At 48.5% G+C, this 27,042-nt stretch overlaps 13 protein-coding genes across 13 annotated transcripts; 5 read left to right on the plus strand and 8 right to left on the minus strand.

The window, feature by feature from the left end:
• Positions 1 to 258: 258 nt before the first annotated feature.
• PGRI_006060 (uncharacterized protein) lies at positions 259 to 3,663 on the minus strand (the record flags this gene model as incomplete). The annotated part of the gene is made up of 8 exons (XM_040788319.1): positions 259 to 1,112; positions 1,164 to 1,316; positions 1,365 to 1,453; positions 1,648 to 2,404; positions 2,455 to 2,880; positions 2,937 to 3,074; positions 3,152 to 3,347; positions 3,631 to 3,663. The coding sequence occupies 8 exons, from the start codon at positions 3,661 to 3,663 to the stop codon at positions 259 to 261; spliced, it is 2,646 nt and encodes an 881-aa protein (XP_040652091.1).
• A 228-nt stretch (positions 3,664 to 3,891) lies between these two features.
• On the plus strand, positions 3,892 to 4,311 carry PGRI_006070 (Tim10/DDP family zinc finger protein; the record flags this gene model as incomplete). Its single annotated transcript, XM_040788320.1, has 2 exons — positions 3,892 to 3,989; positions 4,128 to 4,311. The coding sequence occupies 2 exons, from the start codon at positions 3,892 to 3,894 to the stop codon at positions 4,309 to 4,311; spliced, it is 282 nt and encodes a 93-aa protein (XP_040652092.1).
• Positions 4,312 to 4,568: 257 nt separating this feature from the next.
• Positions 4,569 to 7,088, minus strand: PGRI_006080 (putative Sin3 complex subunit (Stb2); the record flags this gene model as incomplete). The annotated part of the gene is made up of 1 exon (XM_040788321.1): positions 4,569 to 7,088. The coding sequence occupies one exon, from the start codon at positions 7,086 to 7,088 to the stop codon at positions 4,569 to 4,571; it is 2,520 nt and encodes an 839-aa protein (XP_040652093.1).
• Positions 7,089 to 8,229: 1,141 nt separating this feature from the next.
• Positions 8,230 to 9,439, minus strand: PGRI_006090 (uncharacterized protein; the record flags this gene model as incomplete). The annotated part of the gene is made up of 2 exons (XM_040788322.1): positions 8,230 to 8,620; positions 8,685 to 9,439. The coding sequence occupies 2 exons, from the start codon at positions 9,437 to 9,439 to the stop codon at positions 8,230 to 8,232; spliced, it is 1,146 nt and encodes a 381-aa protein (XP_040652094.1).
• A 671-nt stretch (positions 9,440 to 10,110) lies between these two features.
• On the minus strand, positions 10,111 to 10,633 carry PGRI_006100 (uncharacterized protein; the record flags this gene model as incomplete). The annotated part of the gene is made up of 2 exons (XM_040788323.1): positions 10,111 to 10,485; positions 10,538 to 10,633. 2 exons carry the CDS (start codon positions 10,631 to 10,633, stop codon positions 10,111 to 10,113), a joined length of 471 nt encoding a protein of 156 aa, XP_040652095.1.
• Positions 10,634 to 12,296: 1,663 nt separating this feature from the next.
• Positions 12,297 to 12,767, minus strand: PGRI_006110 (uncharacterized protein; the record flags this gene model as incomplete). The annotated part of the gene is made up of 1 exon (XM_040788324.1): positions 12,297 to 12,767. One exon carries the CDS (start codon positions 12,765 to 12,767, stop codon positions 12,297 to 12,299), a length of 471 nt encoding a protein of 156 aa, XP_040652096.1.
• Positions 12,768 to 13,337: 570 nt separating this feature from the next.
• On the minus strand, positions 13,338 to 13,636 carry PGRI_006120 (uncharacterized protein; the record flags this gene model as incomplete). Its single annotated transcript, XM_040788325.1, has 2 exons — positions 13,338 to 13,368; positions 13,419 to 13,636. 2 exons carry the CDS (start codon positions 13,634 to 13,636, stop codon positions 13,338 to 13,340), a joined length of 249 nt encoding a protein of 82 aa, XP_040652097.1.
• A 929-nt stretch (positions 13,637 to 14,565) lies between these two features.
• PGRI_006130 (Frag1/DRAM/Sfk1 family protein) lies at positions 14,566 to 15,522 on the minus strand (the record flags this gene model as incomplete). The annotated part of the gene is made up of 5 exons (XM_040788326.1): positions 14,566 to 14,693; positions 14,761 to 14,966; positions 15,024 to 15,266; positions 15,333 to 15,414; positions 15,471 to 15,522. 5 exons carry the CDS (start codon positions 15,520 to 15,522, stop codon positions 14,566 to 14,568), a joined length of 711 nt encoding a protein of 236 aa, XP_040652098.1.
• Positions 15,523 to 18,159: 2,637 nt separating this feature from the next.
• Positions 18,160 to 19,556, plus strand: PGRI_006140 (ubiquitin-protein ligase RMD5; the record flags this gene model as incomplete). Its single annotated transcript, XM_040788327.1, has 4 exons — positions 18,160 to 18,280; positions 18,338 to 18,465; positions 18,520 to 19,284; positions 19,338 to 19,556. 4 exons carry the CDS (start codon positions 18,160 to 18,162, stop codon positions 19,554 to 19,556), a joined length of 1,233 nt encoding a protein of 410 aa, XP_040652099.1.
• A 714-nt stretch (positions 19,557 to 20,270) lies between these two features.
• Positions 20,271 to 21,453, plus strand: PGRI_006150 (BTB/POZ domain-containing protein; the record flags this gene model as incomplete). The annotated part of the gene is made up of 4 exons (XM_040788328.1): positions 20,271 to 20,494; positions 20,585 to 20,986; positions 21,058 to 21,331; positions 21,400 to 21,453. 4 exons carry the CDS (start codon positions 20,271 to 20,273, stop codon positions 21,451 to 21,453), a joined length of 954 nt encoding a protein of 317 aa, XP_040652100.1.
• A 526-nt stretch (positions 21,454 to 21,979) lies between these two features.
• Positions 21,980 to 23,604, minus strand: csn12 (the record flags this gene model as incomplete). The annotated part of the gene is made up of 6 exons (XM_040788329.1): positions 21,980 to 22,063; positions 22,120 to 22,540; positions 22,588 to 22,649; positions 22,707 to 22,859; positions 22,914 to 22,986; positions 23,036 to 23,604. 6 exons carry the CDS (start codon positions 23,602 to 23,604, stop codon positions 21,980 to 21,982), a joined length of 1,362 nt encoding a protein of 453 aa, XP_040652101.1.
• A 749-nt stretch (positions 23,605 to 24,353) lies between these two features.
• On the plus strand, positions 24,354 to 25,011 carry PGRI_006170 (60S ribosomal protein eL20; the record flags this gene model as incomplete). Its single annotated transcript, XM_040788330.1, has 3 exons — positions 24,354 to 24,557; positions 24,615 to 24,791; positions 24,853 to 25,011. The coding sequence occupies 3 exons, from the start codon at positions 24,354 to 24,356 to the stop codon at positions 25,009 to 25,011; spliced, it is 540 nt and encodes a 179-aa protein (XP_040652102.1).
• Positions 25,012 to 25,841: 830 nt separating this feature from the next.
• Positions 25,842 to 26,960, plus strand: PGRI_006180 (cytochrome b5 reductase family protein; the record flags this gene model as incomplete). Its single annotated transcript, XM_040788331.1, has 4 exons — positions 25,842 to 25,886; positions 25,945 to 26,212; positions 26,266 to 26,343; positions 26,392 to 26,960. 4 exons carry the CDS (start codon positions 25,842 to 25,844, stop codon positions 26,958 to 26,960), a joined length of 960 nt encoding a protein of 319 aa, XP_040652103.1.
• Between the last annotated feature and the right edge of the window lie 82 nt (positions 26,961 to 27,042).

Consider the following 27,042-nt stretch of genomic DNA (forward strand, 5'->3'; position numbering starts at 1 on the left):
ACAATATATATGGGCCTTTCGGGGTCTTAGGTGCCCAAATGATGTTGGATTATCGTGTAGTTGCTTGGCTACAGGTCTTGGTAGTTCAGTCACTGCCGACATTCATTGCCGGAGGACATTGGGTCTGGAAATGCGTTGAATTCGCCTCCGGGGATTCTCCATTCTGGTTGGCCATCATTTTCTCCAAAAGACCAAAATAAGGATCAATTTGAATTAACCTAATTCCACTCAAAACATGGACTGAAAAAACAACTATACTCAATAATTCTTCTGCACAACGCCCCTTGCAAACTCCGCAAAGCTCAACCCAGGCTGAACCTCCTCCTCAAGATTCGGCTGCGTAAACACAGCAAGAGTATTCCTCGCAATTTTCTGCCCAGGACTAGCCTTGGCCCCCTTAACAAAATGCGGCACGGCCATAAACTTGCCGCGAGTGATCAACTGCAAGGCCTCACCGGTCTGGAAAGCCAGACAATCCTTGGGGATATTGACCTTAACGATTTCATCAGTGCGCGAGCGAATGTACAGTCCAGCCGACGGGTCCGGGGAACGGGGCAGTTCAGGGAGAGTGGCAGGGACAGATCCCGAAGATGAATCAAGAGTTGGAGGGGAAGCCGCTTCATCAAGGAACATGGCTGATGTCAAGCCTGTCAGACAGCCGTGGTCAAGATGTGTGGCGCACCAGTCATCGTCACTGGCAGCCTCTTCTTCCTGATTGCCGGGGAAGTAGTGTAGCAGCCGCGCCTTGGTTGTCAGGCTGGTTGTCACGACGTGGTGCAGATATCCAGGCTTGTAGTCTTCGATGTTGGCTTCCGCGTAGCGATCACATGCCTTGGCGACGAGAGCCGCGGTATCGATGATCAGCTTGCATAGTGACTCCACGCTACCCCTGAATTCGGGTAATTTGGTTGGGGAAGGCCAGATGTTTGGCGCGGTATACTGGGGTAGATCGGGGAAATTATCTGCCGGGGCGCTTTCTAGAGATGCATCCTGATAGAAGGCGCAATTCACATAGTACGAGCCCTTCAGTGTGTCGAAATGGCCTGATTTCAGTGTTTCTTTACCGCAGGACCAGCCGACCAAGTATTTGGATTCTGGGCTGGTAAGGGATTCTACGTGGAGGTTAGTTTGATTCCGCAAGTCAGGGTGGGTTGTAGACTTACCCAGTTCTGGTTCAGGGAGAGCTGCCAGATATGAGGCATTGGAGAGAACCTTTGCTCGCAGGTCGCTAAAGGTCGAGGGGAGGTCTTTGACGACAATAATGCCCAGAGAGGCCGGTCCGAAGGCTTCGGTTAGAGTGTCGAAGGATACAGTTCCTGCATGACTTAGTATCTACTCTTTGTCTTTCTAAACACATAACTTACCATCTACAAGTTCCTGCAGACTGACAGTAACGGCGTCAGCCACCTGGATGTTGTTCTCCATGATGTGTGTAGAAATCAAAACTTCCCCGCTTCCAAGCGTTTTATCTTAGCGCGCTATCTTTTCAATATAAATGGCTTCCCGAGGTCCTTCGCCTATTTGCACTAAGCCGACACGATGTTACTTGATGCAGGGATACAAAGAACATATCCAATCGGAGTCGAGAATTCAATTCCCATTCTTAGTATATCATACAAGCCATATCTAATATTACAAAATTCTCACTCGCTGCTCGACTGCCCATGGCGTCTAGTCACAGCCCGGAGATTGCCAAATGGCAATACATCGCTAATTCGCTTAGCTCCGGTGAACAGCATACAGAGACGATCAACGCCACAACCCCATCCACCCGTAGAAGGCAAACCCCACTGCAGGGCTTCGAGGTAACTCTCGTCTACCTCGCCGGCTTCACCAGCAGCCTTGCTAAACCGCAGTTGGTCTTCGAATTTGCGGCGCTGCTCGAAGGGTGAGTTCTCCTCCTCGTATGTATTCACAACTTCCTTGCCCTCAATGAAGAGTTCACCGCGCGCGGCGACGCGCTGCTTGGTCGTTGGGTGGATGAAGGATTTAGAGAGTGGGGAGAGACATTCGGGTGGATTTATGATAAATGTCGGGTCGATGCATTGCGATTCGACGTAGATACTGCATAGTTCGTCGAGGAGGCGGGGGAGGGTTGGGTTTGTTGGGAGTGGGAGGGAGAGTTCGGTGAAGATGGCGAGAACTTTATCTAGGGCGTCGGGGGATTCGAGATTAGGTAGTTTGTGACCGGTGGCCTCTTCAATGCCTATAAGGAAGTCGATGCGGCGGAATGGTGCTGTGAAGTTGGCTGTCGTAGGGTTAAGAGTGCCTGTGTTTAGGGCGCGAATGTGGGCTGCCATGCCGGAGAGGAGGTCTTCAGTCATGGTCATTAGGTCTTCGAGGTTGGCATATGCCTGGTAGAATTCACAGGTGGTAAATTCTGCGTTGTGGGTTTTGTCCAGTCCTATATCTCATCAGCTTTGCTAGGCATGGGTCTTATCTGTTTCAACATACCCTCATTGCGGAACGAAGGTCCAATTTCGAATATCTTGTCGAACCCACCAACCACTAACCGCTTGAGCCACAGCTCTGGTGCAATTCTCAGCGACAGCTGGCGGTCTGGGAACTCAGTAGCGGATGTATTGAACGGACGAGCAATTGCGCCGCCTGCGCCAGACCCGATGATCGGGGTACTGACCTCCATAAAGGACCGGTCGATGAAGAACTGGCGTAGATATTGTACAAGCGCCGCGCGGGCTCGAATGATATCGGCCGTTGCGGGGTCGGCGAGGAATTGGACATGGCGAGGGTAGGGAGAGGTCTCGTGATTGGTATCGTGAATGGGCACATCATGCAGACACGGCGAGAGCAGCTGCGGCAACTCGCTCACGTCGATAGTGAGCTCGCCTCGTCCTGTGCGGTGCGGTCTACCGGTTACAGCTAGAATATCGTTTAGCGGCGACACTCGAGTCAAGCCGGACGGAGACGAGACATACAGAAGGCGTCACCGCGACGCAGAAGACGATAGAACTTCTTGAAGTCCTCGGGAGAGACACTTTCCAGACGACGCTTGTTGCACATCACCTGGACTTTATGGCCATCTTGCACGATATCGAAGAAGATCAATTTGCTTCCTGCGAGTCTATAGGTACGGATTCTTCCTACTATTCTAAGTACATGGGCATTGTAAAGGCCAGAGAGCAGAACCTACCAGATACAACGACTGTGTCTTCTACTGAATCATTGTCGGCGAGCTCGGCATAGCGAGAGCGAAACTCGGCGCAGCTCACTGTGCGTGTATCCACTGCTAGGCGAGGGTATGGGTCTGCGCAGGCATCTTTGATCTGCTGTATGCGCTCTTGCACAGCCTTTCCTGGCGATGCTGCAGAGCTATTATTTCGAATTGGCTGTATGGTTAGTCGTGATAACAAGGGAGTCTGAATGCGAGATTGTCTAGCGAGTCGCAGGCCTGCACTGAGAATTCTGGGTTAGCAATGGTCGATAAAATTGACACAATTGATCCAAAATTAAGCATTGAGCTTTGTCAGATAAAATCCAGTACGTTCAGTGCCCAAAAGGACATCACTGTAGCGGTTCTAATGCGGGGATATATCATCATATAAGGGGGATGGGAAAGATGGGAAAAATGGGAAACTGAGTTAAACAGTAAACAGTAAATGCAAATCTTACCTGTTCTTGAGGCCAAAGCCAGATAATGCCCATCTAGGGCGAATTGAAAGCATAGCAAATTGGCTTTGCTCTCACATTGTTGACAGAAGAAGAAGAAGAAGAGAAAAAAAAAGAAACGGAAGAACCGAGTTTTTCCACGCGGGTGGCCCAAGCTTCTCCGACCTCCCGTGCTCCGAATACGTTGGACACTCTGGTGCTACTACTCCATATATCAAGCCTCTTTATTCATCTACACTTCAAATCTACTTTCACATATACATCATGTCTTTCCTCTTCGGCGGTGCCCCCAAGATGTCCTCGGCAGAGAAGATCGCTGCCGCCGAGACAGAAGTCGAGATGATCTCAGACATGTTCAACCGGTAAGTTGAAGCTCTACGGAATATCCAAGCGCTGTATCTCGATTCAGAAACCAGAAGACTACAGAAACTCCCATTCCAAATCTATATTCGAAATATCTATGTCCCAATCCCAATTCTAACTTGTTTCCGTTGCGATAGCTTGACTGAGTCCTGCACCAAGAAGTGTGTTCCCGCCGATTACCGCGAAGGCGACCTCAACAAGGGCGAGTCCGTCTGCCTCGACCGCTGCGTGTCCAAGTTCTTTGATGTCAACATCAAGGTCAGCGAGAAGATGCAGGGCGAGGCCAATGCCAACAAGCAGGGTGGCGGCATGGGCTTCTAAACGTGTTAACAGCGAAATCTTTTTTGGAAGAAGCTCTGGTAGCCTTGAAGCTAGAGAGCTCGGTGGTCTTTGTTTCTATGTAAGGCTATTTGACTGGTTCGGCCTACTGAAAATGGGCCTGTTTTGAATGATGGTTCACGTTTTATACCATCCCGGATGGGAGGCACGATCGCCGGTCTATCTCTGACTATGTACAATATGGTGGATAAAGGAAAAACAGAGAATGAAAAAAAGAAAATATCATACATGTGTCGTCATTAGGTCGAGAAGCCCATGGATCGCGCTATCCATGCAGCCCAGGAAGTGTCATTCTGTTCCTCGCCTTTGACCAAGGCTTTGATTCTCGTCTCGACATTTACAATGTGACGGTCAAAGTCGCTCAGGCCGGCTTCCATGTCATCGACTTTGGACTCGAGGACGTGTAGTTCGTAGTCCAATTTGGCGCCCAGCAACTCAACGCGCTTCACGCCATCGGCGAGATGGTGGCTTTCATCTATGAGGATGTCACTGGATCGTTCTCGCAGTCTCTGATAGTCGGCGAAGCGTTCGAGGTAGACTGAGTTGAGCTCATCGTGTCGGTCATATAGAAGTTGGTTGAGACCTTCCACGGAATCCACTTGTCGTTCAACCCATGGCACAGTATGCTGGCTCAACTCTTGAATCCGCGAGCTGAAGATGCGGCCCTCTGAGGCAAGCATGTCCTCTTGAATAATGGCCTCCTCCAGGTTATCAGTTTCTTTGAACGTTGGTTTCCCGCCCAGCGGCTCCCATTTGAATATCACTTCTTCCACTGTGCTGAACGACAGGTGTCGTGCGCAAAAGTTGTCTCGCCGTTCAATCTCGCTTTCAGGGGTTCGGAATTCTTCGAAACTTTGCGGCCGCCGCAGGGCCATGACTGCTATCCCGCTGATCGAACCGTCACGTTCGCGGTCAGTTGATGCCACCGTTGACCGAGACATTACGCGTTCCATATCTGAATCTTCCTCAATGATTGGAGGATGCTGTGCAATGGACAGGTCTTGGGCTTGTGGTTCTGGCTCATCTTCTGGTACAGGTTCGATATGGATTTCAGGGGCCTTTAATGCAGGTTCGGGAGGTGGCGACACTTGAGGTTTCCCTTCCTCCTCAATAAGCTTTTCAATATCGTTTGATATCTTCCTTTCTGACCGGAGCCCAGAGTCAGTCCGCGTTTTTGTTGACCATGCCTCATTATCACTATCGATAAACGGACGGTATGCAACATCATGTGTCACCTCGGAGCTGTCTCGTGAATGATGATAGTGATGGCGTAGGCCCTGCAGTCCAACTGCATCTTTGAAGCGTCCTAACCCTGCTCGCGCGTCTGAAACTCGTCCGCTGACGCCCTTCTTGCGATGATCTTTTTCTTCAGAAGTCGGTTCTGGCATCTTCCAAGAGCGATCCAGCCCCGAGCTTCCTCGCTCGGCATTCAGATCCTCTATCGAATGCTTCTTGCGACTGGTCCAGACATAACCGCCTTGTTCATCAGTGGTAAACATCATATCCGATCCTGTACCGCGAGAAAATCCGTCTTCGACGCCACTCTTGCGCGGTTTGCCCAGCCACAGCCACTTTGCCCTTTCGCCATTGCAGCACTGTACGAAGGTATCAAGATCCAGTGTTTCGATATCGGCAATGCCACCTTTATCGCGCCCGCGGACCATTCCCATAACCATCTCACCACCCTGCCCACTGAGTTCCGCCATGGTTGACTTCACTGCATCGGTCCAGCCTTCTGCATTCGCGGCCTTAGCCGTGACGCGGTGTAACCGGTCCAACGTAAGTCGGTCCAGTCTTCGCGATCGCCTCATTTTTTGAGATTTTTGGAATCCACCAATGCCTCTTTTTAGGTTGGGAATGTCAAATGCATCTTTCCCCACGGGGGCGCCAAAGGCGTGCAGTCGATTTCGAGCTCCAAGCAACGTGCCCAGCAATGCAGCCACGCTAGTGGGTCCTAGGCTACTATCACCCGGCTCAATGTTGTACAGGTCTGTTCCAATATCTGTCCACCAATCGCTAACTGCTGCCTCTGTCACATCACAAAGTAGCCCATCCACATATTCCGGGGCTAGCTTGTCAAACACCATCAAGGCAATCTGACACTGTCTGACCAATTCCATGACCGCTTGGTATAAAGGAACCCGCTCACTTGTCCGGTACAGCTGATGAAACTTGGCTTCGGTCGCCGCTGAAGGAGGTTGAAGCTTCAAGCCCGCGCGGCCTGCGCACCCAAGTCTCTTTAAATCTTCATTCACAATGAAATCTTCCCGGTGTTTCTTAATGTCGCCGTTGGGTATTGGAATTAGACTCAGGGCAGAAGGAAACGAGGACAGATCCGTAACCATGACCGTCCCTAGTGGTGTTTCCTTCCTTCTGGCGTGACATTGCTTCATGGCATCAAAGTACATCCGTAAGCGAGGCGACCATGTTGCCTCATTAGTCGGAACACTCAACACTCCCACAATGACTGTGTGCGAAGGGTCACCGGTATAAGTCGAGATGATGAATGTTGGATGCACACGAGAGCAGGCCCATTGTTCAACGATATAAATTTCATAACCTTGTAGTGTTGCACGTCGCTGGAGTACATCGGTCGAGGGGTCTTCTTCGAGGTATCGGAGGGCGACCGCATCCGTGAACACAAGTCGCTGGTGGCCCTGCGATGGGGGACGTTCGGCTCCGGTTGCGTGGGAGGCGGCCTCCGACGGCGCGGAGTCGGTGCGATCGACCGTGGGGGCACTCGGGGCGTTTGTCTGCATGATGGCTGGTCTCCTTTCCAAGCTTATTTGCCAAGGAAACGAAGATGAAAGTAGCGCTGATCATTCAACCCTAAAGCAGGTCACCGCTCCTAAGCTCAAGATGCGAAGGGAAGGCCTTCCTTCGATCCTCCTGCACTCTTGGTCAGGTCGGAACAATTGTGGCATATCCAGGCAACAGGGTTTGAGGCATAATATTAGCCTAAAGTGAAACGAGTTAAGGCAAACGTAGTATGGGCGGACACCTTGCAAACCACATAAACGCCCCGAAAGTGTGCAGAAGTGGCGACGTCATCCCGTACCTTATGGGAGACGAATCATGTGACCATGGCTGTCTGGTGGGACCTCCGAAATATTGGGCCAAGCCAAAGTACCTAGATATACCGCCTTTTCTATTATGCCAGTTCTGCCGTTCTAAACTATACTTTATACACGTGATGTAGGGCTGTGAGCCTGGTAGCTGGTAGTCAATAGGTTATACATAAAAAAAAGTCGTTCGCATAAATTAAGCCTTTTTCCGCCTTTTCTTGCCGTCGACCTACTTAAACAGAATGATACCTGTGGACCACTGAAAAGACCACCGAAAATATATCCCTGGCCCTATATTCTTGTGCCTGTATAACTACAAGAAATGCGGTATAAAGGGCGGTATGTCTGGGTACATCGATTTGGCCCAATGTTTCCCACTGCATATGGATGGATAAATTGCTAGGCTAGCCGATACAGAAATATAGAGACTTAAACATCATTGATTGGACTCTTATTTTACAAGACGACTTTCCTTGACACATTTATATAGATGTGAGCTTCAGAACCCAGTTTACGTCTTTGTTCGCTCTTGACTAGAGAGTTTCCTGGTTCAGAATCAAAGATGCAACTATTTTCTCTATCTCTAAGCTTCAAAATGTGGTATTACCCATGATCATCTGGGCATTATTCCACTTAGCAATCAGATGACCTCGTGTCTCCCATCCACCCGACCACGCAGGGAGGATTTTGGCAGATTATAATGGGCTTGAGTCAAGTAGTCCAACCTGTTATTATTCAATCAAGCCTCCTAACGTATTACTAGGATTCTTAGCTTGCTTTACCAAGTGGATTAGGTTCAATTTTCATGTCATCTGCTAGAAACCTTCTGCTAAAACTACCCCATGAAAAATGGCTTTGTTGGGTAAGTCTGTTCATTAGGAAATTGTGCACAAGCAAAAACTTCTCCCCAAGTGTGCCGCATGCGTGGTAATTTCCCCAGGAGATGCTGCTGCAGGTCCTCTTCTGTCGAGATCAATCGCGCCCAAAATGTTGTGTAGACATGTGGTATAAAGATTCGCACAGCGCCAGCAAAGTCAGCATGCCGTAGAGGAATATCTGGACTGGTAGTTCCATCATAGGCTGCCTGTGCAGCCATTACAAATGCTGGGGAGGGCATTGCTGGACAGGAAATCACCGATTCAATGGCATCCGTATTGGCATAAAGGAATGCATCATGACGGAGGCCTGGATCAATTTTGTTCTCTTCGCAAAGACGTCGGAAGTAGCTAAAAAGGAATTAGCAGTGCGCTGGGGCTATGCAGGCCATCAGTAGCTGGGAATTTATCTTACCTGCAAAGATCAATCACAGACGCATTTTCCATGGATTGATCCTCTATCCATTGTATCTTCCAATGTGGCCAAATACACGGAGAATTTAAAGGGAATACTAGTGCAGATTCCGTAGCATGGATGAAGAATTCTTTGAACTGCTCCCACGATGAGTCTTCGCCAAATGAAGTCCGGAGGCATACAAATCCCCACGCTGGCTGCTGTTCAAGATGTTTCTTGACTCCCTCGACCCATGGTAGCTTATTACACCTCGTAATATTTTTGAGGTCATCGATGGAGAAATTCCTGAGTTCTGGCTTCCTAAGGGCTTTGATCCGCTTAATAATGATCTCTGCGTTCGTATGAGCTTTCTTCTCTGAATCCATTTCCGCGACGGTGAGAAGCAAGTTAAGCGCATCCTGAAACTTCTTCTTCGTGTTTGGTGACCACCATCTTTGATTGCCCATGTACTTCTGATCTTCAGGAATAGAATTGCCGAAAGGAGTATTGAGAATAATGATCGCCTCCATCTCAGTAAGGCTATCCGTCCTGGCGGCCTTTTGCACAAGCCCATCAGTGGTAGATCCAACGTAAGCATTGCAGTAATAATCTGCTTTATCCAGGGGCCATCGACGAAGCATTTTCAGACGGTCTTCAGTCGTGAGGATGGAGGGATCGACTTCTTTGACGGCTCTTTCCCACTTGTCAACGTCTTCCTGTGGTGGTTGTGGCCCTACGTCAAGGAATCTCCATCTGACTTCGGTCGCGTCCGTCATGACGAGAAAAATGGAAATTATGGGTTACTTGTAACGTCGAAGGTGCTGTAAATTTCAAGGAGTGAGATGGAGAGAAGAAGAGAAGTGAAGGAAGATAACAAAATAAACCAATCTACAGCCAACAAAGAGGTACATATGCAAACGCGGACAACATATGTGTAGTACGGCGGTTTTGCACGACTGCAGTATGCTTACATTATGATTCGTTTAATTCTAGGATTTTCCTCATATATGTCGCTAGATTTCAGATACAAGTTCCTGTGGGAGAGTTTACTTGGAGACTTCCGAAGTTAGAAGTCTTTAATCTATGGATTCTTTTGATGGAATTGATTCGCAGAAATATTTATACTACAGAATGCATATAAACACATAACTTTGTACGGAGATCAATTAATTGTTAACATTTTGTTAAACCCCCATGGAGTGTTGCTAGAGGAAGGTTGAGTATGCAATTTTTAGTAAAAGATTCATCACTACACTATTTATACTAGTAAGAAAGAGTCTATTAAATGTCCTTGATTTCAAGCTGACTACATTTAAATTCGCACCTGATGCCCTCCTATCTTGATAGTTCTGATATCTCCTACATAGTGGGACTGTGACAATCTTTTCCTGAAACGCTGTATATTCACATATTTGATATGCTGATTGGGCATTTGAGGTCTCCCGTTCTATGGAGACGGGATATCCCAAGTCTCCGTTCCCGTAATGAAAGTGTCCGGCTCCTCGTCAATCTCTTCAACTATATTATTGATCGAGTTCAGAACGTGTGCGGCGTTCGGGTGTCCAGCTTGCTCGGCTTGCGTCCACACGTCCCAAAGACCGTTTAGTCGGCGTCGGACCCAAGACTCGACTCGCTCCATTCTGGCATTGACCACATAGAACGCGAACTCCATATTTCGCGTGCCCAAGTCCTCGAGATTTCGTTGTGGATCAACCACATTGACACGTCCAGTAAAGTATCGCAACTCATCCGTGATATCGCGAAGGGAATCAGATATAATGCGCTCGGTGTGGTTATTCCAGTAACTGAACACGTGCGCTGCCTATTCAATTCAGCACCCATCAGTCAAGCAGACCAAAAGTGCTCAGCCATACCTGGTTTACAACAGAAAGTGCCTCGTCCACTCGGCCAACGCTATCCGGCAAATTCCATTGGTCATAACCATGCTCTTTCCAAGTGGTATCGGCCATTGGGGATATACCAGCGAAAATTCGTGCTTTATAAGAATTTAATGTCTGCTCGGTATTGACATTTCTTTGAGGATTGTTCCTAGACCCGAATGCCTCCCATATGCGATCAATTGGGATGCCAGTTCGAGTCCCAGTAGGGTCCCAAACTGAATATTCGGTCTGGAAATAGCTGTTTTCGTCGAGAAGGTCCCTGGGGACGACTCTCATATTTGAAGTATATACAGTTCCATCCGGGTCTGTGTTCGTTCCCCGCTGGAAAAACTCCAACGAGCGCGGCAGATACTGCAGCTCTAGGCCATGCTCAGTATGATAGATTAGAGTAGGATCATTAGAATTGGCTGTCGCTGTTAGATCCTCGCAATTATATGGATCGTTAGCAGCATGGTGCCCTGCGTTAGGATTCTGGGCGAGAAGATCAGCACCATTATGGCCTGAGTAGTAAGTAGGCGACAACGTAAGGGGGAAACTTCAACGGGACAAACACTCGGTGTGCTGAGTACCATCAAGCGGCTGCCAACGACACGTGTAGCTTAATCACAGTGAAAATGGGTATCAGTTTAGTAGATTTTCACTTTTTGAACCCAGATGTCAACTCAACAAGCTGCAATAACTTGATACCGGGAGAATCTTACTGTGTGAAGGCAGTTGGAGATATCAATACCTATTCCGGCTATGAGGGTGTCACTCAGACTAAGTGTATGTACGAGGGCACTATCGCGAGCTCATGCTTGGCGACCACCACCTTGCCAACAGACACCTATTGGGACTTTCCTTCAGCCATGGATTCGACCAGTATATCCACAAGTGTTCCCGCCTATACAGCTCTGCCTTTTGCATCAGGCACAGTGTCTAATTGTGCTAAGTACGAGAAATATTACGACCCTGGAGCCAACAGGTCTAATACTATGAACACGTGTGGCTTCATTGCCTACTTTATCGGGATTACAATCGATGAACTATTGAAAATGAACCCTTCGCTGTCATATAACCATTCGAATCCCAGCGCTTGCTCCTTGCAAAAAGGCTACCGCTACTGTGTCAGACTACCGAATGGCACGGCCTCGATCACTACATCATCTCCTTCTAGCCATTCGCAACTACCGCCGGTATGACTACCTGAGCTAGTATTGAATAACAACAAAATCTGGCATAGTCGGAAACTGTGACAAGTTCTACGGTGTGATTTCCCTGGTTTACAGCCTGACTTCTAGATTTGCGTTGGTCTCTGTCTCGGTATTTGAGTACCGCGTTGGCATTTTTCGTATCACAAGAACGGTGTGGACTTCCTGTTTAGTCTTATCTGTAAGGCTTCCATATTGCAAGTGTAGAATATTATTTTATCCTGCATCATACCAACGGGTCATGTGCCAGTGTAAACAAGCCCGGATTCAATTTTACCTGCGTAACCTAGGCTAGCCTAGATCGGTACGTAGGTAGGCCACGATAGAATATAATCTCCATGGCACAAGACATCTACATTAACCGCCATGATCTAGCATACAAAAACAGATCAAAGAAACACACCATGATCCCCCTTCCTTCCTTGTGTTTCCAAGACGTTTCAGTACGTAGTACCTCCCGTAGCCCATGTTGGAATCTCCGTTTTATCTGCCTTTCATTCTCAAGTCGAGCAGGCGTTGCGGTAGATTAGTAGAGGCATCGATCAGTGTTCCATCAACGTTTCGGATGAAAGCACTGAGGCTTTCAAATCATAGGTCACCGACCAATCGCCCGCCGGCTCAGGCTCAGGCAGTTTGAGCTCCGGGTTGTGTCTGTTCATTCCCTTCGCAAACAGCACCCTAGCATAGTCGAGGTCAAACACGAATGTCGTCTCGCCGGTCACAGAGTTTTTCACTTCCGCTGTAGCCAAAACCTCATCTATAGCGATGTACTCCTCCGGTTTCGGCACACTTGCCCTCTCGATTTGTTCCTTCACATGCTTTGCAGTCTCGGCATCGAGCCGGGTGTCGATGAAGTATAACTTGTCTGAGCCGGCCACTGCCACGTATGGAGTATCCGGCGCCACAACCTGGAGTCCATATCCTGTTCTAATAACCTTTGGTATATAGTTGCCCCGATATTCCTCTTGGAAAGTTGGTGAGCCTTCGCATGGTCGGAACGGGCTCAGAAGCATGGTGATTAATAGTAGAAAGAGCATTATGGCATAGGGACAAGTTGAATACGTACGGAGTCTGCTTCATATCTGACATCGTGCAGGCTGATCTCATGATTGGTCGAACTAGCGTAGGCTGACCTCGTTCAAGCTAATCTCATGATTGGCCATCGCATTGCTATCACAATGTTACCTCGCGTTGGAGACCCCTGCTTAAGCCTTGACATACGGGGTCCGTGAACATAATCTCCATTGTACAACAAATCTCCGTTTCGCCCCCTGTTCTAGAAAGCCCCCTGAGTTACATGCATCTCGTATCCAATCTGTCATATACTATGCTCTCTAGTTCCATAGTTTATATACACAACATCTTCTGGTATACATTGTTCCGGCCCCTGATATTTGAAACTACATGCTAATTCCTCTACGGGAACAATGACATCGAGAAAAAGTACCAAATTTTCGAATGCCATCACCAGGATATTTGACAGCGAGATAGCAGACACAATTCCCGTTTCCAAAGATGTGCCATGTTATAAGCCTATTATTTCAAAATATTTTCTCCAAAATATCTAGGATATCCACCTCCAATCACCCCGCACCCGAATGTCTACCGTCCATGCTATAGAAACGTCAGCAAAAAGCTCATCTGGATGGACGGGCTATACAGACTCCTCCCTGATGACTACCTGCTCCACCATGCCCACCGTGGTGTTGTCCATGACCGCCAGGACCACCGTGATGTTGGGGATTGGGACCACCCTGAGGTCCGCCGTGGCCGTGATGATGACCCTGCTGGTGGCTGTGGTTCCCATGGTTCCCGTGTCCGTGCTCATGCTCATGCTCGTGTTTATCATGCTCATGCTCGTGCTTGTGGTTATTGTGCTCATGCGTGTCGTGCTTGTCGTGGTGGCTAAAGAGACCCATGGTTGATTATGAGATGAGGATGCCGGGGTATGGTGGATTGATGAACAGTGAGATTGGGAGTTACTTGAGTGTGAGTATAATTCTAGAAGGATGAAGAGGCACCAGGCATTATTTATAAAGACTGAGTGGCGTCAGCAACGTGGATAATGAACTTGTGCTAACTGAACTGAGCCTAGTTCTAGATGATGGCATACTTACGACTGCTGATGTGGGGTAGCAGAAGCCTATCTATAATTGGGACGAGCTAGTTCGGCTACTTGGTGGATTATTGATGAAGAGGTAACCGTATCTCGGATCAATTCGCCATTATTACGTAGTTGACATGTTGGTCGATCCCTTGCGATATATATCCGGGGAGAGTTCTGTTTTGAAATTGAGCTTGCGGCCGTTCAGTTTCGATGGCAATATAAATAGCCAAGCTCTGCAACACATATTGGCATTTGTCGATCATCTTGTGGCGTACGAAACCGGCGTCAATTGGGTAGTCTTCAGCCGCTGGGCTTGGCGTTAGGACTACGAAGTATACGTCGATGGGTACGTATGCCTCCCCACAACTCTGCCCTAAATTTATGAGCGAAATTCCATCATCTAATTCTATTATTGAATAGTTGAGGGCCATTGTCGGAGTTAATTGCCTTTATTCCAAGATTGAGGGTCGAACCTAAGCATTCTAACCGGTGAGTGGAACGGGTCCCGACAGGTTATTTGTATACAACATATGGAATAGAACAATTTCAAGAATTCATACAGGAATTGCCAACGGAAGAAAGTCTTGGTATTCGTTTCACGAGCACAGAAATATATATGTACATTTTAAAAAGGTCGCGAACCAAACCAAACGCTATAAGTACCAGCCAAGCGCCTATAAAAAAAGGATCAATCAAGCCATGAGCTAAGCCAGCAAGCTCATGTTCATCTCGAGCCGTTGATATCCTTTTGGATCGTGAAGATTCCTTTGAGCAGATGGCATCAGATCGACAATCAAAGAGAGAATGTACCCAGTGAAGACAAAGGCGATGACTGTGGAGCCAATTAGTACGATGAAAGGCAATAGAGATGTGGAGATCATATCTGTATATATACTTACCCCATTCAAGAGTAGCTGCCATGTTGTTCTGCTGGTAGTGTGTATGCTCAGTGATACGGAAGACAATGATGAGCCCAAGCTCAACAACAATGAACGAAGATTTGATCACAAAGCTTGTCATGAGCATAGGCTCCCGCAGAGCATGTGCCATGCCTAGGTATATATAATCCAAACACATCAAGGCCGCGCTAAGTAGGAATCCCACACTGCAGCAGTCAGTACGTTGTAACGTATAGGTATATCGATCTCGGCGAAGGACGTACATGAAGATCGTCACGCAGACATCATGCATGAAATGGTGGGTGATGTTATCGAGGACGGAGAGCATAATCAAGCCGATACTCCCAACGACTGTGAAAAAGAATGAACCGTGTGTGCACGTTTTGTTGATATATCCCTTGTTTTGGACATGTTGATAAAAAGAGAGGTTTAAAAGCAGAACTGTGGTGATGCAGCCAATCATGAACAATGGCTTTAGTTCCTGGGCTCCGATATCTGAAATGAATCTGCTCAACCCTGTTAGTTAAATCTTGGCATGGCGATCGGGCTGGCCAGGAGAGGCAAATGCTCACGGGATATTCTGACCAGGCTTCATCAGGCCATATCTCGGTTCACCGATCATAGTCCAATGGCCTAACATAGCGAGTAGCATTGCTAAATCCAGTGTTAGATCATTGGTCAATGCGACTGTGGAAGATTGGAGAACTCACCTAGCCAGGTGGACGCGGCTACGGTCGGAAAGAGCCAGGAAGGGGGCGACATAATGGCGTGTGCGTAAAGCTAAGGAGTGTGTTTTGGAGCAGCAGGCATAGTCTTGTTATAGCGATAGTATCAAAGAGCGTGGGCTGGTGAAGTTGGATACCAGCCACATCTCTCTACTCGAGCAGTTGACAAAGAGAGAAAGTGATCCTTACGTTGGGAATAAGGCAACGAGAGGTTGTGCCTGTCGATCCCTACTCTCCTGCCCCTATGACGAAGGTCAGCTATGGGTCAATTATGGTATGTGGGTCTATTAAGGAATTGGCAGCCCCTTGATAGCTGTTTCGTATAAAGAAATATACGTTTCGTATATGAAAGACCCAGGTGGGTTTACAAAATTAGCACAAAGATAGTGTATTTCAATGTCACACTCATGAAACTTGGAAGATAATGAATTTGGCCATGTATCGATGAAAAATCTGATTGCTTGTTGATCCACCGATCTTCACAAAACAGTTATTCCACTGGTTATCCTTGAGTATCATCGGTGGGGGTGGGGTGGGGGATATGCTCTTCGACATTGTATGTTGTAGAAGTAAAGCATTGATTGTATCATGCACATGGTAGGGGGTAAGATGTCCCAGATGTGGAAGTGGAAGGGATCCGCCCGTGCATCAAAGGTTGTATTCTCATTGTGCGCATCCTGTGACAACGGTGCGTCAAATAGCATCAAAGAGCGACATATATTCCTTGGCAAACTTCGAAGAAAAGTGTGGTCTGAAACTCCCATGAGAATTTCGCTGGTTAGAATCTACCCAGGTGTAGGGCCAAAATCACTGCAACTCCGACCGTACCTGCAGCATAATTTCAGATATCGATTCTGAAAGGAGAGAGGTCGATAAGCACGGAGCACATATGTAACTGTGAATCGAAGATTGGATGTGTCATAGGACGCAGATGAGACGGAATCCAGAATCCTTAGCGGGTTCCACGCGGACAATGGGGTATGTACAATATATGGCATGCCGTTTTGACCGTTCAACCTGGCTTGACAGCGTGGCAATTTCACTCTCACAGAAGAGGACAGGATCTGCTTCATTGGTAGGAATGCAGTCGGTAGAGGTACTTATTGTAAACTGAGAGGTGATCTATGACACGTCAGTAATGTACGGAATAATTCCATAACAGGTTGGCCCCTAAATTGGAGCACCGAAATGAGGAAGGCCCTGGGGTTATTAACAGCTTATGGGGTCATATTCGACTAGCGGCCGACGAGGCGCCAGCCTAAAGTTGGTATCTGTGAAGTTGGTGATTCAACGCGGCTTGTCTTATCACGCAAATTTCCACTGTACAAGGGCCAACAGCCAGGGACAGACTAGACCCCTGACCCAATGTTCCAGTTCAGGCTTCGGGTACGTTACATCAGTGGGGCAGTGCTGAGACATGCGACACTCGCGATAGTTACAAGAGGATTAGAAAAGATAATATCTCAGCGAGGAGCGAAGCACAGACTGTCAAAGCCTACGGGAGCAACAGACCTATCGGAGATGATGAACGGGGACGCGACCAGGGGACACAATAAGCGACACACAAAACCCAAGACAAAGACGCGACATCAAAATAAACAAATACATTTCAGCTACAGGTTTCTCTATGTAATCTCTTCTCTAAGAGCCACCTCATGGGTAACAAGTAGTGAAAAGACTTCCAGATACTTGAGGGTGACGGATCTCCCATCAAAGCATCATGTTCGAACTCGATGACTAGCAAGGAGACGAGGCAGTAGTGTTTCAAAAATTCCCAAGCTGGCCCGTAGGCCTACTTGAAGTAGTCAATTTGGTAGTTTTCAACTAGCAAAAACACGATCTCGGATGTCTCCTCACTGATACGTGTAAAACCCGTGCACTAGGATGGAGAGGAAAAAGAAGAAGAGGAAAGTCTGGGAGCAGGTAGGGGTATTTATATTTTTTCGGCTGCCAAGACACGCGTATTATTATTTTTCCGATTCCGATCTCGAGGTCCATGGTTGCCTAGAATCTATATGGCGGTGAGGTAGAATTAGGGCAAAATAGGTAGGCGGTACGGGGTAGATATATCAAGAGCGGTCAAAATACTACCTTCGGAATGAGGTGAAACGCCAGGGTCTGTAATAAATTGATTATGGGATATGATATCTCAGCTATTGGGATAATTTACATGATAATTAACATGCTTTTTGCACCGTAGGCTCTCCTAAGTACGGAGTAGCTTCTGTAAGATTAACATGTGAACAAGAGCTCCGTAGTGGATATATTAAATGGGTAATGCTATGTTGTAGATTGATGTAGTACCACACTAAGTACCTGTAAGCTAGTAAAGGATCCATTTAAAATATGATGATCATAGAATTCCTTAGTTTAGTGCTTCAATGTGATCACTTGCCATTCAGGCATCTTCCGGATAGAGGGGTTAAATCACGTGGAAGATCACCCGGAACAGCTTGTTTCTGTGCCCAGGTGTCTTCAAACGATTTCATCTCCTATCGTTTCTATTCTAGCAATATTTTGGAGCGAATAACCCTCAGGACTGCGTCTATATATCGTATATTCTATCCGATTTGGAAGCCGCGAGATAAAGAGCTCTTATCTGACGTTCTCCACATGGCGAGACTCGGTAACCTCTCCAGTCACCTCCGAGCCCGTCAACCCAAGCCCATCTGCAATGGACGTGGTGCAGAAAGAACACAGCCGACTCCTCAAGAGGACCGAGGGGTCTCAGAGTATCAAGAATGTTCAGTCTGCCATTGATTCACTGCAGGCTGCTCGTGATGCTATTGCCGCTGGTCAGTAACCAGTAAAACGTTCCCCGCTAGCCTCAACTAACACCGGCTCCCAAATAGATCCATCCACTGCCTCTACCACTCTAGCCACCCTTCAGAACTCGGTCAAATCTTCCTTTGATTCTATCAATGACAGCCTGAAAGAGACTCACAGTGGCCTTAATAAGTACACCAAATCTCTTGATAAGGTATCCCGAATCCTGATGACCCATGTGTTGCCACTAATCTAACACCTGGAACAGCTTTTCAAAGACCGGCCACTTCCTAGCACCGATGACGATGGGCTCTCTACACAAGAAAGCCTCATCAACCGCGCGATCGCCATGCATCTCCTTCGCGAAGGCCAGTTCGGTGTGGCCGCCACCTTCCTTTCCGAGATTACCGATGAGAAGACAATAAACCCAGTCTCCCAAAACGGGCATGAACCGACCAATACATCAGCTAGCCTACTCGATATTGACGAAGTGCCTTCAACCGAGATTCGGAAACAATTCGCCTCGATGTACTATATCCTACAACAACTACAAGAGAACAGAAACTTATTGCCTGCAATCGAATGGTCAAGGGAAAATCGCGAGGCGCTGGAAGCTCGAGGCAGCAATCTCGAATTTGAGCTTTGCCGACTACAGTACGTATGGCTATACCATGGCGGAGCGGACAGCCAAGGAACCGGAAGCGGATGGCTAGCTGCCCTTGAGTATGCGCGGCAGGAGTTCCATGTCTTTGTCCCTCGATATTTACGGGAAGTTCAGCAGCTAGTCGGCGCAATGGCGTACTCACCCAACCTCGGCGGTTCGCCATATGCAGGCCTTTTCAACAACACCTCGGCCTGGGATGACGTAGCTCACTTCTTCACTCGCGAGTTCTGTTCATTGTTGGGTCTTTCAGCAGACTCGCCGCTTTACATTGCTGCTACGGCCGGCGCCATCGCTCTGCCGACCCTATTGAAGCTACAGACTATTATGAAATCGAAGCGGACGGAGTGGACATCCGACAACGAGCTTCCGGTAAGGAAATTAAAATTCTGTGTGCAAAGCAACGCTAATGTTTGTATTTTCAGGTCGAAATACCCCTCCCTCCTCAATATCTCTTCCATTCTATCTTTGTCTGTCCGGTGTCAAAGGAGCAGGCGACCGATGAAAATCCTCCTATGATGATGCCATGTGGACATGTTATTGCGCAGGAATCGTTGAAACGCCTGGGTAAAGGTAACCGCTTCAAATGCCCATATTGTCCTAGCGAAAGCCACCCCAAGGATGCCAGGAAAGTATTCCTGTAATGTAGGTCTTTCCTTTCTTCTTTCTTTCTTTCTTATTTCTTCTTTCTTTGTCCTCATTTATCTGGGCATTTTCTTTCGGCAATCGGCGCGGGTAACTTCGGGAACACCGGGTCTTGTCAAGGGCGTTCAGCGTCGGCGTTCAGGGGCTCATATGTTGCTACATTACAAATGCAAGTCCATTCAAAGATGTACGGAGCACTGCAATTTAATTCAAGCCTGATATTTAAAAGTTCAAAAGGTAAATCAACGCCATTCCAAGGCCAATAAATCCAAAATCAGAATTTGACGATACAAAACAATAATCCACTGCAATCCACTGGCGATTTCCTAAATAGGAAATCGTAATTTCCTTTGTCTCAGTGTAGACATCTGATTGGCCACATCCAGACCCGTGACCACGCGCCCATTTGGCGACTCGAAAAACCCCTTTACGCGGTCAAAACTAATTTGTGACGCGTCTTTCGCTGGGCTGCACTCCTCTGCGCAGCATAATTGGAGCTATCCAGCAGATCATCCATACACAAACCGTCCGTCCTGTAATCTCCACAGGGTGCAATATATGTATGTGACTTGTCTCCGTAACAAACGGGAGCTTGCAGCTTTTTCACTCAGTCTTTTATAAATAGTGCCCCATCTCCCCCCCTGGGCCCATTCAAAGCTGTCTTCGTATTCTCCCCAATCCCCGTCTCCTATCCAGACCATAATATAATAGCAATGCTGTCCAAGAGAAACCCAGAGGCTCCAATTCCTGGTCGGTATCGCGCAGCAAAGGCTTCGGCCTTCACGCTCCAGTCGCGCAGGATTCCTCGCGACAGAATCAAAGACCGAGCTCCCAAAGACAAAGAGCGAGACAGCTCGGGTTCGGGCTCTGGCTCGATTGGAAGTAAGAGTCGAAGAGTCGAGCAGCGTCGGAAATTCGACAAGCCCCCAGACGTAACGTAAGTCCTGTCCACGACACGTATCTCCATCTCCATCAGCATCAGCATCATCTACATCATTCATAAATCCAATCACTAACCCCTACCCAGAGCCCCCTCAACAAGCCCAGTAGTAATGCTCCGCGTGGGCCCAGAAAAGCGCCTGTTCGCCGCACACGAAGCCATCCTCCACGCATCCCCCTTCTTCGCAGCGCACTGCGCAGCCCAAACACCAAATCCGAATGCGCCACGGCCAAGACTCTCCCTCCAACCACCAAGCAAGCGCATCGATCTCCCAGATGAACAACCCGAAGTCCTCTCCTGCGTCCTCGAGTACCTCTACAAGGGCGACTACTACCCGCGTCTACGACACAATCGCCAGACCCAGACATGGGAGCTGGAGGACGCCGATGCGGGCGTTGGCGCCGGCACTAGTGGGGAATTAGGACAAGCGACGGCAACGGTGTTTCATCATCGTGCGCAGGGGGTGATACTGCGGGATACGGCTATTTAGTAAGTCTTTTCTTGGGTTACACTCTTTTCAATTGGTTATCAATGTTTGTGTACTAACATATCTTTTCCAGCTGTGCAGCAGAAAAATACAACCTCCCCCATCTACAGCGTCTCTCGCTGCGCAAGCAGGGCCTTCACACTGGGATCCAGTGTAGCACGATACTTGCGAGTGCGCGGTTTGCGTATGCTAACACGCCGGACACAGAGTCGAAGCTGCGGGCGCATTACCTTGCGCTGATTGTGCGGTCGAGGAGTACTTTCATGCGTAGTGGGACTATGCAGGCGGAGATGGAGCGTGGGGGGAAGTTTTTTTTTGATCTTTTTGTTGCTTTGTGTAATCATATGGTGAGTTTGCTGAGTTTACTTTTTCTTTGGGGGTTTGAAGGACGGCTTGCTAATGGTTTACGATGTAGGATGATTATACTGGTCAGTCGGTTGACAGTTCTGCTGTTACGACTCATCGTTAGAGATATGGTAGAATTCAGAGCATAGGTGGTAAGTTGATTGTTGGCTTTGGATTAACTGCGCGATTTTGTATTCTATATCGCTGCTGGCAGTGTTTTATACCCGTGTACTATTGTGTTCATATCTGAATGGAGAGCATGTTTCAAGGTTGTTGAGTTCTATTCATGCGTAAATTCGTTAAGTTAGGTTCTAACATAGTCCAGCTAGCCCGATTTTGATAAACCTCATGTATTGGGCAGCGTGGATTTGGACTTTAATGAAGCGAAGCTGGTGCCTTGATCCGGGCGATGGTCAAGTATCATGGTGCTGGTGTGCAAGTGTATCGTGTCAGGCCAAAAGTCTTCAGCCGTACTGTTATCCGATCAGCTCGAGTATTATAGAGTGCCGAATAATAGCTGTATCAATATAAGTCATAGGCGGACGCATACCTGACGGCATTTAAGGGACTGAAAACGAGGGCGTTGTCGAGGAGGATTAGACGAAATGAGGCGCGAACAAGTCGCAGTGCATTGTCACTTACGAACGTGTTTAGACACCAGTGCCCGGAAAAGCGCCTGCCTTGCTCAAAACGATTATGCCTCGATCACGTGCGATATATCCTTTCATGAGTCCCTAATGAAGCGACATGTCAGTAAGCACTTACGGATTGGCCATATTTATCGGCCTACCTTGTAAATAAGGTTGGAGATCAAACACTCCACCTCATCAATATCGATACGCGACCGACCGCTTGTAGAAGTGCCCACACGGAGAGCTGCCGCAAATTCATTCACATGAACACGGGTTCGTCGAACCGGAGGCTGGCCCTCCTTGGGTTCGTCGAAACCACCAGCGAGGAAGACTTTTCGGAACAGGTTGCGCAAGGCAATGTCACGTCCACGTTCCAATGGCAGGTAGATACGTCTTTTCACAAACTCTTCCTCGCCGGCAGACATGGCCTGGTCGAATCCAACCAAGTCACCCTTTCGGATGCAGTTCGACAGAGACCGGAAAAGCCTCTCGAGTCGTGGGAATGGCGCGAGAAGCTGCTTGGTGGGGAGCGTGTGTGTGGTGACGAGGTGACAGGGAATAAGGTAAGTGAGAATCAATCTACTAGTCGTTAGCAAGAAATCATCTAGCGCTAGAGGGCTACTAACTCTCGATTCTTGGTTGCGTCTCGGTGGCACATCTTCCAGGCCCACGTCAGATGTTCTTCGGCCTATATTGCAAATGATCAGTCTCGGTAATGGCCCACGGACATAACTCCTGGTAATACCTCTGTATAATTCTCTTCCAAGAAGTGGATGACCCCAACATAATATTCGAACGTGACAATGTGGGCTTTGGGGAAAGCTTCGGGAGGGGGGAGATCGGCCGATGAGGCATTGATGGCACGGAGCAAGTTTTTGGTGAGGCCGACGGAGTTGATCTACAGGAGAGAGATTAGCATTTTGCTAGCGACAGTGAGCTCGACATTTGGTACCTTGAAATATGTTTTGAATAGGAGATTGGTCATATTATAGATACCCCACTTGCGTGACTCTTCAAGAGGTGCCCTGGGTTTGGTCAGCAATGGAACAACTCAAGAATCAATCATATCCTTACCTATCACTCAGGCACAAAGTGAACATCCGGTTGATCACCCGAGCAGCCTCCTCCAAGTTCGCGTTTTTCTCAAAATCAGCTGCGATGTCATCCTGGAATCCAAACCCAGCAGAGCCTTGAGATGCTGCCTCGAGATCGGCATTGACCGCAAAAGTACGCAAGTACTTTCCTACTGTGTACAAGCATGGCAATGTCCAAGCCGGAATACCGGCAGGGCCCGAGTATCCTCGGATAAGGGCATTTGCAACTTTTTTCCAAGAATTGAAGACATTAATGACGCTAGCACTTGGAAGGCGATCTTCGCACTTAAGTATTTCGCCTATAGCTTCCCAGTAAACAACGAAGATGTCAACCCAGGCAGCCTGCTCGGCCTTTGGCAATTTCAGACTTTTCCCATGGAAGAGACCATAGCTTAAATCTTTGGATATATATTCGGGGGTGGAAAAGTCGTAGAAAGAGCGCAGCCGATTGCGATCTTCAGCCGGCGCGATTGGAGTGAGCACTGCAGCTAATTCCGGGCCGGACCCATTGAGGTATGCGTTCTTGAACGCGATCGCAAGAGAACCCATGGTAGGATATCCGCTAGCAAAAGAACGCGTTAGTTGAATTGTTGGAGAAGTGATCAGTTGAAAAGAAGCATTCGAGGTGGGGTAAGGGTTGAGATCCGACCAGACAAAGACGCAGACAATCGAGTGAGGAACGCCATACTTTTGGAGAAGGCATGTGGGGAAGGCGAGGTAATGTGGCTGGTGAGATGTGGCGGAAGAACAGTGGCGCAGTTTGATTACCAAAGCGGACTAGCGCATAACGGAAAGCCTCCACTCGCTTAGGGCAAGGGCGGCAACCCTAAGCACAATTGGAACCTCACAATTCTCATTTTCCACCGACGGCACACTAACGACTCATCCACCACAGCGACAATCACAGTGAGTACCTCCTACTAGAATTTATCGGAGATTTATACTAACGTTGAACTCTTCCAGATGGGTGAGTGATTTTTGTTCCCTTCCCGATACCCCAGAACTTTTTTTCGAGACGACGGTGCGCGCATATGGTTGGAGGAAATTCGAGACGCAAAGACCCCGACGACATCGACATGAGACAGTCATAGAAGAGGAGGATGCAATGGCAAATCGACATGGCCTGGGATTGTTATGAAGGAACGCACAACGCTGTCAGGGCTCCGCATGGTTGAATCTCGAATTTTTCGATACCTACAACGCACCCCTGGTCTTCTCGAATTCTCGCCAACTTGAATCGCGCACCGCTTCCTATCCCGAACTGAGCATATGGGCAATTGGAATATCCACTACGAACTATGACTGACGGAATCCCAGGGCGTCTTACTGAGTACCAGGTCATCGGGCGTCACATGCCCAACGAGGCGAACCCCACGCCCAAGTTGTACCGCATGCGCATCTTTGCGCCCAACACTGTTGTGGCCAAGTCGCGTTTCTGGTACTTCATGTCCCAGCTCCGTAAGCTCAAGAAGGCTAACGGCGAGATCGTTTCCCTGAACGTGGTATGTTGGGATTGAATATCCGAAGACAAGAATGGTGCTCATTTTTTTTGCGTCTAGATCGAGGAGAAGCGCCCCCTCAAGGTCAAGAACTTCGGTATCTGGCTCCGCTACGACTCCCGCTCCGGTACCCACAACATGTACAAGGAGTTCCGTGAGATGAGCCGCACCGACGCTGTCGAGGCCCTCTACCAGGACATGGCTGCCCGTCACCGCTCCCGTTTCGGTTCCATCCACGTATGTTACACTACTCGAACTTTTCGATAACGTCCACATTCTAATCAAATTTCCCCTGCAGATCCTCAAGGTTGTTGAGATCGAGAACAACGACAGCATCCGCCGCCCCTACATCAAGCAGCTCCTCCAGAAGGACCTCAAGTTCCCTCTGCCCCACCGTGCCGGTGGCAAGGTCGGAAAGAAGGTCTTCGCCTACTCTCGCCCCTCTACCTTTGCTTAAATGTGACGTTCTGGGTGTTGGGTTCGGAGTGTGTGGATGAATGACTGTTTATGGCCATGGCATGCATGAAAGATGGTCGCGTGGAAACCACCGCCCCGTTCACGGGCGAGATGGTTGGATGTCTCTAGTCCCGTATGGTGGCATCTCTAGGTTATTTTGAAAAAATCATCGGGTTTCTTGAATTATTCGAGTTCTAGTAGGACAGCGAGCATACATGGACGTAGCTCCATTCGGTAGATCCCTATGGATATCAGCCTAGGATAACGGGCTGTTGTCCTTTGGATTTCTTCCCAAGTCCTTCCATTCACAGCGTGCTCATCGACATGGATGTATACAAGATAGTCGTTGAAAATCGCTTATTGCTGGTCAAACAATTCATAACGAACTATATGCATATATCTTTATGGCTATCAACAGGATCATTAAATACTACATGTAGTCGATCCTATCATCCCCCGGACTGTACATTTGTAATTTCAATGCCGACCGGAGTAAATGTCAGATATCGGAGTTTCTTCAGCCGCTCGAAACCGAGCCTTGATGCCCTGTGGATCAGGCACCAACTGGCCATCTCCAACTGCCATTGTAGTTGCAGGTTTTTGTTTTCGGTCTACCAGTAAAAGCTATTTAGGATATATACGACTTTTTACCCGAATACTCAGTATCGAAAATATTGACCTATGCAGGTCGCAATCCAGGAACATTCTATTGCGTCATTCGAAATCCGGTAGGGAGCTGTCCGCTTTCGCATATGTAATCCGATTTCTTCCCCGGGACGTTCCTAGGTTCCTCTCCCTCTTCCCCCCATTCTCCCCCAGTTCATTGCAAACATGTTTGCTCGTCAATCTTTCCGCTGTGCGCAGCCCTTGAAGCAGGTTAGTTGAAATAGGTCCTCGATTCAATTCCGAACAATACTAAAGGCGATTGAATCAGAGCTTCCGCAAGTACTCTGCGGAGGCCGCTCCCAAGAAGGCCAACTTGGCCCCCATCTACGTTGGTGTGGGCCTTGCCGGCCTCGCTGCTGGTGTGTACCGCTACACCAACGGCGCAGTTGCTGAGCCCAAGGACCGCCCCAAGGTCTTCAATGGCCAGGACTGGGTTGACCTCAAGTTGGCTAACATTGAGGTCCTGAGCCCCAACACCAAGCGTCTTCGCTTCGAGTACGATGATAAGGAGGCTGTCTCTGGTATTCCTGTTGCCTGTGAGTAGTCTAGGTCTGATAATGGCGCTAGTCGATCACTAACAAGCATATAGCTGCTCTGTTGACCCGTTTCAAGCCCGAGGGTGCCGAGAAGAACATTCTCCGCCCTTACACCCCCACCAGTGATGAAGGTAGGACCACCATGAGCCGCTCATTTTCCATTTGCTAACACATAGCAGACATCCCCGGCTACCTTGAGCTCGTAGTCAAGGCCTACCCCGGCGGCCCCATGTCTGAGCACATCCACTCCATGAATGTCAACCAGCGTCTGTCGTTCAAGGGACCCATTGTCAAGTACCCCTGGGAGGCCAACAAGCACAACCACATCTGCCTGATTGCCGGTGGCACTGGTATCACCCCGATGTACCAGCTCGCCCGTGAGATCTTCAAGAACCCCGAGGACAAGACTAAGGTCACTCTGGTCTTCGGCAACGTCACCGAGGACGATATCCTCTTGAAGAAGGAGCTGCAGGAGTTGGAGAATACCTACCCCCAGCGCTTCCGTGCCTTCTACGTCCTGGACAATCCTCCTGCGGAGTGGACCGGTGGCAAGGGCTACATCACCAAGGAGCTGTTGAAGACCGTCCTGCCCGAGCCCAAGGAGGAGAACATCAAGCTCTTCGTCTGTGGCCCTCCCCCTATGTACAAGGCTATTTCCGGCGGAAAGGTCAGCCCCAAGGACCAGGGTGAGCTCACTGGTATCTTGAAGGAGCTGGGTTACAGCAAGGAGCAGGTGTTCAAGTTCTAGATTATTGTCAAATATGTAACTAGAATATTCAGCTAGTTGGATATGCGGTGGGACTGCCATATATATTGGTGCATCTTGTTTT

This window comes from Penicillium griseofulvum (genome assembly GCF_001561935.1).
Source record: "Penicillium griseofulvum strain PG3 chromosome Unknown contig_79, whole genome shotgun sequence".
Lineage (NCBI taxonomy): Eukaryota > Fungi > Ascomycota > Eurotiomycetes > Eurotiales > Aspergillaceae > Penicillium > Penicillium griseofulvum.